The sequence below is a fragment of the Ovis canadensis genome, chromosome 8 (genome assembly GCF_042477335.2).
Source record: "Ovis canadensis isolate MfBH-ARS-UI-01 breed Bighorn chromosome 8, ARS-UI_OviCan_v2, whole genome shotgun sequence".
In the NCBI taxonomy this organism is placed as follows: Eukaryota; Metazoa; Chordata; class Mammalia; order Artiodactyla; family Bovidae; genus Ovis; species Ovis canadensis.
The window spans coordinates 81,055,811-81,071,548 of NC_091252.1; the positions used below are offsets into that span (position 1 = coordinate 81,055,811).

General features: G+C 40.2%; 1 protein-coding gene across 4 annotated transcripts in view; it reads right to left on the bottom strand.

Annotated features, from left to right (window-relative positions):
* EPM2A (EPM2A glucan phosphatase, laforin) overlaps nt 1–15,738 on the bottom strand; it is a 115,492-nt gene that overhangs the window by 76,277 nt on the left and 23,477 nt on the right. Inside the window, exon 1 of one of the 4 annotated variants that reach the window (XM_069598637.1) lies at nt 6,585–7,628. The exons of 2 other annotated variants lie outside the window; for them this stretch is intronic. In XM_069598637.1, the coding sequence (XP_069454738.1) occupies nt 6,585–6,693 (109 nt within the window). In that variant the 5' untranslated portion in view covers nt 6,694–7,628. Of the gene's footprint in view, nt 1–4,819; nt 5,004–6,584; nt 7,629–15,738 lie in introns of those variants that run through there. One more of the 4 variants, XM_069598638.1, reaches the window with a different exon arrangement.

Consider the following 15,738-nt stretch of genomic DNA (forward strand, 5'->3'; position numbering starts at 1 on the left):
TTTACAAACAACTTTTAAACAGCTTTTCAAAGGAGTTACTTTCTCTTATGCAGTGATTATGGCAGTTTAGAAATTGCACTGACGGCTCCTTCCAAGGGGAAACTAGCAACCCACTATGTTGATAAAGAATCTTGGTTTGGTTTTTTTTTTTTTCATGCTACATGGAAAGACAACTCAAGGAGACCCAGACCATCACTCTGTTGTTGTTGTTTAGTTGCTAAGTCATATCCGACTCCTTTGCGACCCCACGGACTGTAACCCGCAGGGCTCTTCTGTCTATGGAATTTCCCAGGTAAGAATACTGAAGTGGGTAGCCATTCCCTTCTCCAGGGGATCTCCCGACCCAGGGATGGAACCTGTGACTCCTGCATTAGCAGGCAGATTCTTTATCACTGAGCCACCTGGGAAGCCAACCATCCCTTATATGGAAGCCTTACTATCAAAAGAAGTCAGCAAGGAATAACTCATCAAGCTTTACAAGTGTACTTTTCCTATTGAACTGATCTTGTAGAATTAATTTTCTAAGAAATTCTGACACAAGGTAAACTGATTTGCAACCCTGACTGTGTTTCACAAACATGTCATAGACATCAAAGGATTCAGCATAACCACTTTATTATCTTAGGGTACATAGGATAAAACTAGCATCAGTGGTATTATCAGTCAAAAATGTCTATGTGAGTTTATTGAAAAATAAAATTGTTAGAGCACTCACAAAAGAAGCCAACAGCAAGATATTTGTAGGTGATTTTAACTGATTTTAATTACCTACATCAAAGTAATTTAACTACATCTGAGCTAAGTTAAGCTATCTAAGGCTTCTTCCCAAAAGAAGCAAAGTGTTTGTCCCTCAATTGTGTCCAACTCTTTTCAACCCCATGGACCATAGCTCTCCAGGCTCCTCTGTCCATGAGATTCTCCAGAAGAGAATCCTGGAGTGGGTAGCCATTCCCTTCTCCAGGGGATCTTCTCAACCCAGGGATTAAACCAGGGTTCCAAAAGTTCTGGATAAATTGCTAAGTTTTAGTGATTGTCCTCATATTTATGTCAATCACTTTTAAACAAATGGTAACAGATTCTCAGAATTATTTTGGGAGGGAGTGCATGGGATGGGAAAGGGTGGAAATAAGATTGGGAGAAAATGAGATGGTGATTAAATTCTTTTCTATGACATTATATACAAACTATAAAATTATAGTAGAGTGCAAGTGAAATACTGCCACCCAGTGGAATTAAGATAGAAATAAAATCTTTGAAAAGAATGCAAGAATTTCATACCACTTTTCAACTAGAACAATAGAGCTTAATAATTTTTAAAGTACTTTCAAATATATTATTTCTCAAAAAAAAAAAAAAACCCAGTGGGACCGACAACAAACATGTGAGTACCTCTTTTCCTGAGTGTGAGGTTCTGGCAGATTACATGACTTGACAGAGTCCTATATTTATCCAACAGCAAAGCAAACCCCAGAGCTCAGGGCTGCTGGCACTCAGTCCGCTGCTGCTGATACCATGCAGTTCCTTCTAAAAAGAGCCTCTATCTCCACCCTTGACCAAAACCTGCACTTCATAGAGGAGAAAAGTGAGACTCAGAGATTATCTGGTCTTCTCAAACATTTCCAAGGGATTGCAGGAATATAGATTAAAGTAGAACCCTACTGGGGTTTCCCTGGTGGCTCAGGGGTAAAGAATCCGCCTGCAATGCAGGAGCCGCAGGTGATGCAGGTTCGATCCCTGGGTAAAGAAGATCCCCAGGAGGAGGGCATGGCAACACACTCCAGTATTCTTGCCTGGAAAACCCTATGGACAGAGGAACCTGGTGGGCTACAGCGCAGAGTTGCAATAGTCACACAAGACTGAACTGACAGCACACACACACACACTTACACCCACTGTGATAACTGACAACTTCAAGTTTTCAGTGGCATAGAAGAGCAAAGGTTTACTTCTCTTCTGTGCTAGAGCTCATTATAGATTGGCTCAAGGAGATCCAACCAGTCCATTCTGAAGTAGATCAGCCCTGGGATTTCTTTGGAAGGAAAGCTGAAACTCCAGTACTTCGGCCACCTCGTGTGAAGAGTTGACTCATTGGAAAAGACTCTGATGCTGGGAGGGATTGGGGGCAGGAGGAGAAGGGGACGACAGAGGATGAGATGGCTGGATGGCATCACCGACTCGATGGACGTGAGTCTGAGTGAACTCCGGGAGTTGGTGATGGACAGGGAGGCCTGGTGTGCTGCGATTCATGGGGTCACAAAGAGTCGGACACGACCGAGTGACTGAACTGAAGTAAGGACTCTCCTTCATGTGGTCATCATCTCTGTGCTGGGACCTTCAGAAAGAGGAACCATTTTTTGGAATATCAATAGTAATCTCTTTTCAGAGAGAAAAAAGTAAGGCAAAGCAACAGGAAGTGACATACATCATTTCTTCTTACACTTCATTGACTAAAGCAAGCCATATGACAAAGGTATACATCTTCAATAGGGCAAAGAACAATCTCCCACAGGGAAAGGATGCAGATATTGGTAAACAATAATCAACTACCATACCCTCATCTGTTCAAAATATGCTAAGGAAAAAGTGGTTCTCAATTACACAGAGGAAAGAGGTCAGATCCTTTAATATGTGGGATGGGATTCAAGCAACTTTACTTAAACATCAAAAAGAAAGGTTAGGGACTTCCCAGGTGGTCCCACAGCTAAGAAGCTACCAATTCAGGGGACCTGGGTTTGATCACTGGTCAAAGAACTACATCCCAATATGCCACAACTAAGAGTTTGCATGCCCCAAATAAGACCCAGCACAGCTAAATAAATAAAAGGAAAATCTATCACAGAAGGCAAGGGCTTGAAATATTTGTTTCATAAATGGGAAATAAAAATGAGTATCTATTAAACAAGTAGACCGAGAAAACATATTTAGAATGTTTGTAAGTATAAGTAATGACTCTAAGTCCTAGTCCTGGATACAGCACTTTATCAATAGAAACTCATAGAAGTTGCCTGTGTTCAGGGAAGGATACCATATCTCATCAGATATGGCAGGGTTACTCTCATCACATGGCAGGGTTACTTAATCTACATATACACAAAACTATAGTTATGTGGCTGGGGCTACCAGAGCTAGATAAACACAAATTATATCTATTATCAATCATCATTGCTGCCTTACTTACACATAAGTTAAATCTACAACAAGTTGAGTGGGGGTAACAGAACCAGCATATGCACTAATTGCATATATGATGAACATGTTGTTGTTCAGCTGCTAAGTCACATCCAACTCTTTGCAACCACATGGACGGCAGCATGCCAGGCTTCCCTGTCCTTTACTAGCTCATGGAGTTTGCTCAAACTCATGTCCATTGACATAAGTGTTGATTAGATTCAGTAGAAATGTTTTCATTTTAGGGCTTCTGATCAGAGACTTAACATTAACATAGGCAGAGGGAACAAACCATACCCATCTCTCCTGCTAGAGCAAGTTTTCATATTATTTCCCCAAAGCCAATGGAATAATGCAGCATGGTTTGTTACAGATCTGAGACTGCTATGGTTTTAACAGAAATCCAAGAAAAGGATACAGCACTAACAAAGAGGTGCATCAAATATTGCGAGAAAATAAGCCTCTAGGTAGACTGAAAGTTAGATTGTTTTTAGGAAATAGCAGGAAAGTACAGGCAAAGTACATTTTTTTAAAGTAAATAACTGCCAGATTTTGAGGAAACTGAAAGGTCAGACTAGAAGTTTAGACTCATAGGAAATAAGAAACCATCAAAGAACATTCAGTCACACATGGGACATGATTGAATCTGTGCTTTAGGAAGACAGCAGCATGGAAGAAAGAATGAATAGAGAAGGGAAGCAGGGGAGTTAGACCTGTAAATGCCAAGGAACCAAACTGACTGCAGAGGCAGGAAGATGAACATAAAATGGGATGCAGGTGCAGTTTGAAATATTTAACCTGCATAATCTCTTACAGTGGTCTTCCAAGTCAGCTGCTTATCAAAAGCACTTGTAAAATTCTTACTCTCTGGACAATCTCAGAATTGTTAAATCAAAATCTTGGCCTAGGAAACGCCCTAGAGACTCATGATGCAGGCATTCCAGTCTAAGAAGTACGAATATTCCATACACTTGAGTGACTAAGCTATAGTGTCTTCAAACCAGGATGACAGAAAAAGAAACTTTGCAAAGGCTGATTATAACTTGAGGTTTGAATAGCCTGAGTTTAAAGTACTTGCAGGACATCCAGATGCAAAAGTCTCATAGACGATAGAATAGATAAGCCTGACACCCAGAAGAGGGATTAGAGCTAGAGATATATTATCATGGAATTGGAGGAGGTCCTCCTAAGAAAGAAGGTAACTTAATATAAGAGGTGATCTGAGGGAAGAAGCTCAAAGAGCACTTAAACCTAACAGCAGTGCACAGAAAGATGAACATGGTAATGTTAGGGTTAGCCAAGAAAGGACAAATGTATTTAACAGATAATGCCAATAAATCAGCATTAAACCAAATTGCTCCACTTGTTTACAACAGAGTGAAGCACTATACAAAACCAATTCATGCATTTCATCCTTTTATATGCCCACTGCCTATTCTATAGTTTTTATTATCCATCCAAGTATCTGCATCAATATCACCCGAAATGGTTTAAAAAAAAAAACACCTCTCAGTGATTGAACATCTGAAAGACAAATAGCCCAATGAAATTTGAGTGAAAAGATGTGAATAGACATTTCTCCAAGAATATACAACACACATGTATCTTCTGATTGACACGTGGCCAATAAGCATATGAAAAGATACTTAACATCATCAGCCATTCAGTTCGGTTCAGTTCAATCGCTCAGTCGTGTCCGACTCTTTGTGACCCCATGAATTGCAGCACACCAGGCCTCCCTGTCCATCACCAACTCCCGGAGTGCACTCAGACTCACATCCATCGAGTCGGTGATGCCATCCAGCCATCTCATCCTCTGTCATCCCCTTCTCCTCCTGCCCCCAATCCCTCCCAGCATCAGAGTCATTTCCAATGAGTCAACTCTTTGCATGAGGTGGCCAAAGTACTGGAGTTTCATCTTCAGCATCATTCCATCAGCCATTAGGGAAATGCAAATCAAAACCACAATGAAACATCACTTCACACCCCCAGAATGACTAAAATAAAAAATACAGAAAATAACAAGCATTGTCAACCAAGTGAGAAACGGAAACTCTGAAACATTGTTGGTGGGAATTTAAAATGCTGCAGTCACTTTGGAAAACAGTTTGGCAGTTCCTCAAAAGTTAAACAATGGAGTTCCCATATGATTCAGCAGCAAACTTCTGGGTATATACCCAAAAGAAGTAAAAACATCGGTCCCCACAAAACTGTACATGAATGTTTATAGCAGCATTATTCAAAAACTTCGGAGAAGGCAATGGCACCCCACTCCAGTACTCTTGCCTGGAAAATCCTATGGACAGAGGAGCCTGGTAGGCTGCAGTCCATGGGGTCGCTAAGAATCAGATACGACTGAGCGACTTCACTTTCACTTTTCACTTTCATGCATTGGAGAAGAAAATGGCAACACACTCCAGTGTTCTTGCCTGGAGAATCCCAGGGATGGGGGACCCTGGTGGGCTGCCGTCTATGGGGTTGCAGAGAGTCAGATACAACTGAAGTGACTTACCTTACCTTATTCAAAAACTTAGAATAACCCATATGTCCATAAGGGGTGAGCAATGAATAAACAAAATGTCATACATTCATACAGTGAATATGATTCAGTCATAAAAGCAAGATGAGCTGAGACATGCTACAGGATTCAGGAACATTTGAAAACATCATGCTTAGTGAAAGTTGGTTACACAGGGCTGCATAGTGTATGGTCCCATGTACATGAAATACCGAGAACAGGCAAATCCATAGAGACTGAGAGTACAATAGTGTTTGCCAGAGGACAGGGGTATGGGGAGGAATGGGAACTGATCAATAATGAGCACAAGGTTTCTTTTTGGAGTAGTGGAAATATTTGAGAATGGGTGTTGGTGGTTATACAACTTTATGAATATGCTGAAAACCCCTGAATTATATAACTTGAAGGGGTGAATTGTATGATACATGAATTATATCTTAACAAAACTGTTAAAAACATGGATTTCCAAGCATCATTTTTGGAGATTGTGTTAAGTCTGTGATTGACCCCAAATCTGTATTTTAAACAGCTCCCCTGGTGATTCCAATGCTCCAAAAGTTTGGGGTGGGGAGACAGAGGGGGTCACTGATGCACCTAGAAACTTCACCAGCGAGTTACTTGAGTTATATTTGAAGAAAAAAGATGCCAACAGAGAAGGTTAAAAATGAACAATGTGGCAAGAAAGGCTGCTTCTGCCCAAGTCCTCTAAGTCCCAAGAGAGGTCCTCCTCATCAGCCCAGCAGATGCCCCCAGGTCCCCTGCAGACACCATTACCACCCTCCTCCCCAGCTGCCCCTACAGCAAGACCTCCTTTACCAAAACCCTACTTTCCTACAGCTCACCCCACCTGACCCTAGGACATGCAGGGAGCCCCTCCATAAAAGGCTGAATGGCTTACATGCCTCTGAGCCCTCCGATTTGGGCTTTGTCCTTCTCACTTCAGTAAAACCAGGACTCTCACTTGAGGAGGATAAAGGCAGGACACCAATTTCCTGTTGGATACACATCAGGCAGATTTTTTTAAAATAATCTAGTTTTTATTTTCGTAGTTACAGATAAAAGGGGTCAGGGAAGAACTTATTATTCTTTAAATACCAAGTTCAAAATACTACCCCCAAGACTTTCCCAACTCTTTCTTGAATTCCCACCTGGATGAACTTCCTCCATAACACCGTAAATAGATTCTTAGATTTCTGTCACAGTCCTTACTTGATTAAAAGTCTTTTTCTCTCAGCTAGAATATGTCTCTCAAATGCAAGGGCTGTGAATTTTTCACCTATGTTTCCAGCACCTATTGCAATTCCAGGTGGATAACTGAGCCTCAAAATTGTTTGTTAAATGAATTGAATAAACAAATCAATACAGATTCTGATTTCTTAGTTTTTGCCTAGTTGAGGGATTTTTTTCTCAAAGGCTAAAACCAAAGTAAGGTTTTAAATAATAATAAAATTGGTGGTTTAAAGATACTGATATATTTTTATTTTCATGACACTTTCCCCTTTGTAATAGCAGACTACCTAGAAGAGTTTCTTTTTTAAGTTTGATTTGGATTATGTCTCTCTATTCACACCTAATTACATTGATCCACTAATGAATTCTAAGTACATCTCTCTGAGAAATAATAAAACCTCTTCAACCATCTGGAGAAGGTGATGGCCCCCTACTCCAGTACTCTTGCCTGGAAAATCCCATGGATGGAGGAGCCTGGTGGGCTGCAGTCCATGGGGTCGCAAAGAGTCGGATATGACTGAGCGACTTCCCTTTCACTTTTCACTTTCCTGCGTTGGAGAAGGAAATGGCAACCTACTCCAGTGTTCTTGCCTGGAGAATCCCAGGGACAGGGGAGCCTGGTGGGCTGCCGTCTATAGGGTCACAGAGTCGGACACGACTGAAGTGACTTAGCAGCAGCAGCAACCATCATCAAAAATAACATTATCAAGTGAAAATTTCAGATTCAGATTTCTAAACAGATCAAGTAAAGACAAAAGTCTGTGCAAAAAAAAGCATACACAGCTCAGGGATAAAGTACTTTTAATAAATTTTTATGGGATACTCTTTCATTACAAATAATATAGGAAATGTAACCAAAAAATAATAATGATAAATAGGCCAATAACAAAATCTTAATATTTTTAATACAAAATATTCATCACTTTAATTTACAAAGAATGCTCCTCTATATTAATTCAATTCTTCCTCATAATTATTCTGAATTAGTAAGTGTTAAAGCAACACTTAAAACCAATGTGTTCTGCACAACACCCAGAATCTGCGCAAACTCAGAATTCAATAAGTTATATATTGTATGGTTCTGAGGGCTTCCCTGATGGCTCAGTGGTAAAGAGCCTGCCTGCAATGCAGGAGACCTGGGCTCAATCCCTGTGTTGGGAAGATCCCCTGGAGGAGGGCATGGCAACCCACTCCAGTAATCTTGCCTGGAGAATTCCATGGACAGAGGAGCCTGACGGGCTACAGTCCATGGGGTCACACAGAGTCAGCACGACTGAAGTGACTAAGCAGCAGCAACAGAATAGTTCTGAATCTAAGATCATGGAAATAACAGTATAACTCCCAAATATAATTTTCTGTGTATGGGACTCTGAATTATTCTTCTTCTGGATAGTGACTCTCACACTCATCAAATAGATTCTTAGCAATTGTGGTCAGTAAAGACAGTAGTATATGACATAAATGTAGTAAGGACATAGATGTAAATGCTATATTACAAACATAAATCTACAAACATAACATCCAGAACAAGCTACAATATGCATGAACCTTTGAAAACATTATGCTAAGTGAAAGTCGATTGTACTACAACAGAAATTTTGTCAATAACAGGTCAAATCTATTATTTCTCACAGAATAGAGCCTCTTAACAGTAAGCTGAAAAAAGGAAATGATTTCAAAGTAACCATTCCTCTAATTCTCTTTAATTAGCTAAAATTTGGGATAAAGCTCTTTGTTAACATAACATTATGATTTAACATTTAAAAAAATGAAGGTCATGAAACTGAAAATGTTAAGTATCTCACTCCACTGTATACTGGCTGTACTACAGACCTCAGCCAGCTGCACATGGCCCATGATCCCACCATCAGAGCAGAAAACAGAAAATTTTTAACAGAAAATAAAGAAACTCAAATTGATGGTCATCTTGGAATAATGGAAAAATTTCATTAGCTTACTGCTATGGAAACACTGGCACCAACACTGGTAACCAAGACAGAGCTATCTCTCATGCCTAGAGGAGACCCACCCAGCTAGTCAGACCTGACCTGTCAGCCAAGTCAGTTTCTTTCACAGAAAGTTGAAATCTCCTTGGGCTTCTTCCATCTCATTAAGCTATCCATTCTCTGACTTTCTACAAATCAAAATTTATAAATCTTTTTCTCATTCACTCTCATGTTCCAGACACTCCTGAGCTTTATCTTTACACAAAGAAACATTGATTGGAGTATAAAATCTCTACCATATACATGTCATTTCCCTAAATTCCCCACCATAAAATATGTTATACTGGTTTAAACTAATATTTTATCTAGCTCATTTTGTTTCTACAAGAGCACCAAGGGACATTTTTTGGATTTTAGTTGTTCTGCCACCTCTTAGGAAAAAAAAATTTCCAGACCATTTCTCCCTCCTCACTGGGTGAGGATGCAATGATATTTTCTTTAATTTTCACTAAAATTAGAACCCCATTCTGCTTCTAGAGAACAAGAATAAGTCATCTAAAAGCAGCAAGCATTTTCATTTCAGTTCTCTGGCAAATTATGGAAGGTCAGGTACTGGGGGAGATGGAATGAGAAACTGTATGTCCAGTTCTTTGCAACCCCACAGACTATACAGTCCATGGAATTCTCCAGGCCAGGATACTGGGTGGGTAACCTTTCCATTCTTCAGGGGATCTTCCCAACCCTGGGATCGAACCCAGGTCTCCCACATTGCAGCTGGATTCTTTACCAGCTGAGCCAAAAGGGAAGCCCAAGAATCCTGGAGTGGGTAGCCTATCCCTTCTCCAGCGGATCTTCCCGACCCAGGAATCAAACCAGAGTCTCCTGCATTGCAGGCAGATTCTTTACCAACTGAGCTATCAGGGAAGTGTAATAACATCTATTCCTGGATTATTTTAGTCTGGCACAATTTATTTTGGATATGTGGCTATGTGGTAGGCCATGGTTTGGTCCAAGAGCAGGAAGAAAAAAAAAAAAAGGCCATTTATTTTGATTTCAATGTCATTCCTCTTGGTCTCAAAACTTTGGGTCATTTTAGCTGAAACAACACATTAAAAAAATATTTTGGAGGAAAAGAAGGTTGAAGAAGATTAAGAGAGTATCAAAAGAAAGAACCATTTGTAATAAATTAAGTCTCAACTCACTTCTCCATTGTTTCTCCATCAAATCCCTTCTTAGTGACCGTGCAGAGACAGCCTAGGTATTACACAGCCACCATGACCTCCTGCTCACCTATGAAGTCCCAGAGCTCAGAGTTTATGTACAAGATATTAAAATTCACTCATCAAACTATTTGCAGGGCAGGAGTAGAGACAGAGATGTAGAGGACGGACTTGTGGGGGAAGGAGAGAGTGGGACAAATTGAGAGAGAAGCATTGACATATACACACTACCATGTGTAAAACAGATAACAGAGATTAGCTCAGTGCTCTGTGATGATCTAGGGGGGTGGGGCAGCGCAGGTGGGAGGGAGGCTCAAGAGAGGGCATATATGTATACCTAAATAGCTGATTAATGTTGTACAGCAGAAACTAACACAACATTGTAAAGCAATTAAACTCCAATTTTTAAAATGTAAAAATAATAAAATTGACTCATCAAATCTCCATGCCCTGCAGAGGTGATATTGTCAGGAAGGAAAAGTGCTAAATCATGACACTTGTGTTCTAGCCTAATGTTTCTCACAAGGCTAGCAGTGTGTGAGCTTAGGTCATCCACTTAAACTTTATGGGTCCCACTTTATCCATCAAAAAATGAGGAGAGTTAATTTGGTGATGTTATGGTTCAACATAAACTCAGGTTTCCTAGGATGGTTTCAAGATGATTAAGAAAGAGTAAAATTAAATTTATTGTAATTTTTAGTGAGTAGAATTTTTCATTCAACAGTAATAAACTATTGCTGAAATGAATATTTCTTTCTTAGCATTTCATGAGTCACTCTTCAAAGTTTTATTTATACTTGTTTTCCATAACTATCTCATTAAGCTATCTCATGTAATGCTCTACCAGGTACCTCAATTTATGTTCCCCTTTTAATGGTTTATTTGATAGTTTGAGTGCAGTAAGCATAGTTATGCTCTTCAAAGACCCTCATCTCCTAATGGATGAAACAAAGGACCAAAGTTATATTTAGGAGAACTTTCTTCTACTCAAAGTTTATCCAATTAAGAGTGAGTGAACTGTATTCACAAAATTGGACTGAAATGTGGATATCTCTTATGCAGTATGTATCCATTTATCCTCCACTCAAACACAGTCCTCACCAAGGCATAGCACAGTAAAAGCAGAAGCATAGTAGAAATGGGTGGTGCAAGTAATTTTTCAGAGGCTGCAGCATGGTCTAGAATACACTGGCAACACAGGTATAGTTTGGGGTCAGTGTATGGAGTAGTCTAATATTACTTAAAACTGGTGCCTCAATAAGCACAAACTGTCTTTAAGATCAAGAAATTTCATCTTGGTAAAAATGGAAATGGACAGGTAATTCAGTTCCTAGAAAATGCTGACTATCTTAAAGCTACTACGTTTTTCTAGATACTTTATAAATTAGTCCTCACAATAGCCCTGGTGTGTTAATTACCCCTTTGCAGAAGGGAAGAAATGAACTCCTGGCATTAGGTAATTCATGTAAGGTAATACAATAATTCTGGTAGAATCTGCAGTGTAACCTGGGTTTATCTTATTGCAAATATTTGTTCTTCTTACTGTACTATTATTTCCTTTCCTATTGCCTTCCAATAGGTGCTTTCATTGAGAATATCGATAACAGTAAAGTAACTATAGAGGATTTTTTCTTCCCAAAGACAAATGATAACCTGCCTTAATAATACAGACTGTAGAGAACCGTTTGATAAATTAAATATATATTGGAAAAGATTTACTACTGATTATAGGTTGAATTGTGCCTCCCAAAAATTGTATTGCTCAAGCCTTACTCAATGCCCATTTCTTCAGAGTAAAATTATTTGGGGAGTCTTTGCAGTGGTAATAACGTTAGAATGACAGCATTGGGGTGGACTTTATTCCAATGTGACTGGTATCTACATAAAAAGAGTAAATTTGAACAGAGAGACACATGGAAGGTGATGTGAAGACACAGGGAGGAAGACAACCATCTGTAAGTCAACGGGTGAGGACTAGAACACAGTTCTTCCTCATGAGTCTCAGAAGAAACAAACCCTGCCCACACTTTAATTTTGAACTTCTATCCTCCAAAACTGTGAGACAATAAATTTCTGTAGTTTATCCCATCCAGTCAATAGGAGTTTATTATGACAGCCTTAGCAAAAAAACGCATTATCTTAAAAACATAAAGTTGCATGTTTATTTGCATAATCTTCCTAAATTATTATAATCAATTATTTAAGTATTAACATTTTAACATGTCAGTTCAGTTCAGTCCCTCAGTCGCATCCAACTCTGCAAACCCATGAATCGCAGCATGCCAGGCCTCCCTGTCCATCACCAGTTGCGGAGTTCACTCAGACTCATGTCCATCGAGTCCGTGATGCCATGCAGCCATTTCATCCTCTGTCGTCCCCTTCTCCTCCTGCCCCCAATCCCTCCCAGCATCAGAGTCTTTTCCAATGAGTCAACTCTTTGCATGAGGTGGCCAAAGTACTGGAGTTTTTCAGCTTTAGCACCATTCTTCCAAAGAAATCCCAGGGATGATCTCCTTCAGAATGGATTGGATGGATCTCCTTGCAGTCCAAGGGACTCTCAAGAGTCTTCTCCAACACCACACTTCAAAAGCATCAATTCTTCAGCGCTCAGTCTTCTTCACAGTTCAACTGTCACATCCATACATGACCACTGGAAAAACCATAGCCTTGACTAGATGGACCTTTGTTGGCAAAGTAATGTCTCTGCTTTTGAATATGCTATCTAGGTTGGTCGTAACTTTTCTTCCAAGGAGTAAGTGTCTGTTAATTTCATGGCTGCAGTCACCATCTGCAGTGATTTTGGAGCCCCCAAAAATAAAGTCTGACACTGTCTCCACTGTTTCCCCATCTATTTCCCATGAAGTGATGGGACCAGATGCCATGACCTCGTTTTCTGAATGTTGAGCTTTAAGCCAACTTTTTCACTCTCCTCTTTCACTCTCATCAAGAGGCTTTTTAGTTCCTCTTCACTTTCTGCCATAAGGGTGGTGTCATCTGCATATCTGAGGTGATTGATATTTCTCCCGGCAATCTTGATTCCAGCTTGTGTTCCTCCAGCCCAGCATTTCTCATGATGTACTCTGCATAGAAGTTAAATAAGCAGGGTGACAATATACAGCCTTGATGTACTCCTTTTCCTATTTGGAACCAGTCTGTTGTTCCATGTCCAGTTCTAACTGTTGCTTCTTGACCTGCACAATAGGTTTCTCAAGAGGCAGGTCAGGTGGTCTGGTATTCCCATCTCTTTCACAATTTTCCACAGTTTATTGTGATCCACACAGTCAAAGGTTTTGGCATAGTCAATAAAGCAGAAATAGATGTCTCTTCTGGAACTCTCTTGCTTTTTCCATGATCCAGCGGATGTTGGCAATTTGATCTCTGGTTCCTCTGCCTTTTCTAAAACCAGCTTGAACATCAGGAAGTTCACTGTTCACATATTGCTGACGTCTGGCTTGAAGAATTTTGAGCATTACTTTACTGGCCTGTGAGATGAGTGCAATTGTGCACTAGTTTGAGCATTCTTTGGCATTGCCTTTCTTTGGGATTGGAATGAAAACTGACCTTTTCCAGTCCTGTGGCCACTGCTGAGTTTTCCAAGTTTCCTGGCATATTGAGTGCAGCACTATCATAGCATCATCTTTCAGCATTTGAAATAGCTCAACTGGAATTCCATCACCTCCACTAGCTTTGTTTGTAGTGATGCTTTCTAAGGCCCACTTGACTTCATATGCCAGGATGTCTGGCTCTAGGTGAGTGATCATACCATCGTGATTATCTTGGTCATGAAGATCTTTTTTGTCCAATTCTTCTGTGTATTCTTGCCACCTCTTCTTAATATCTTCTGCTTCTGCTAGGTCCATACCATTTCTGTCCTTTATCGAGCCCATCTTTATATGAAATGTTCCCTTGGTATCTCTAATTTTCTTGAAGAGATCTCTAGTCTTTCACATTCTGTTCTTTTCCTCCATTTCTTTGCGTTGATCACTGAGGAATTCTTTCTTATCTCTTCTTGCTCTTCTTTGGAAGTCTGCATTCAGATGCTTATATCTTTCCTTTTCTCCTTTGCTTTTCACCTCTCTTCTTTTCACAGCTATTTGTAAGCCCTCCCCAGACAGCCATTTTGCTTTTGTGCATTTCTTTTCCATGGGGATGGTCTTGATCCCTGTCTCCTGTACAATGTCATGAACCTCATTCCATAGTTCATCAGGCACTCTGTCTATCAGATCCAGGCCCTTAAATCTATTTCTCACTTCCACTGTATAATCATAAAGGATTTGATTTAGGTCATACCTGAATGGTCTAGTGGTTTTCCCTACTTTCTTCAAATTGTCTGAATTTGGCAATAAGGAGCTCATGATCTGAGCCACAGTCACCTCCTGGTCTTGTTTTTGTTGACTGTATACAGCTTCTCCATCTTTAGCTGCAAAGAATGTAATCAATATGATTTTAGTGTTGACCATCTGGTGATGTACATGTGTAGAGTCTTCTCTTGTGTTGTTGGAAGAGGGTGTTTGCTATGACCAGTGCATTTTCTTGGCCTAACTCTATTAGTCTTTGCCCTGCTTCATTCCACATTCCAAGGCCGAATTTGCCTGTTACTCCAGGTGTTTCTTGACTTCCTACTTTTGCATTCCAGTCCCCTATAATGAAAAGGACATCTTTTTTGGGTGTTAGTTCTAAAAGGTCTTGTAGGTCTTCGTGGAACCATTCAACTTCAGTTTCCTCAGCGTTACTGGTTGGGGCATAGACTTGGATAACTGTGATATTGAATGGTTTGCTTTAGAAATGAACAAAGATCATTCTGTCATTTTTGAGATTGCATCCAAGTACTGCATTTCGGACTCTTTTGTTGATCATGATGGCTACTCCATTTCTTCTGAGGGATTCCTGCCTGCAGTAGTAAATATAATGGTCATCTGAGTTAGATTCACCCATTCCAGTCCATTTTAGTTCTCTGATTCCTAGAATGTCAACGTTCGCTCTTGCTATCTCTTTTTTGACCACTTCCAATTTGCCTTGATTCATGGTCCTGATATTCCAAGTTCCTATGCAATATTGCTCTTTAAAGCATCAGACCTTGCTTCCATCACCAGTCACATCCACACCTGGGTATTGGTTTGCTTTGGCTCCATCCCTTCATTCTTTCTGGAGTTATTTCTCCACTGATCTCCAGTAGCATGTTGAGAACCTACTGACCTGGGGAGTTCCTCTTTCAGTATCCTATCATTTTGCCTTTTCACACTGTTCATGGGGTTATCAAGGCAAGAATACTGAAGTGGTTTGCCATTCCCTTCTCCAGTGGACCACATTCTGTCAGACCTCTCCACCATGAGCTGCCCATCTTGGGTTGCCCCATGGGCATGGCTTAGTTTCATTGAGTTAGACAAGGCTGTGGTCCTAGTGTGATTAGATTGACTAGTTTTCTGTGAGTATGGTTTCAGTGTGTCTGCCCTCTGATGCCCTCTTGCAACACCTACCATCTTACTTGGGTTTCTCTTACCTTGGGCGTGGGGTATCTCTTCATGGTTGCTCCAGCAAAGTGCAACTGCTGCTCCTTTACATGTCAATACTACTCTAAACAAATCACAGTTATGGCAAAAAAAAAAAAAATAGTAAGACATGAAGACAAATTAGTTTTTGCTTAGGAATAAAAGTG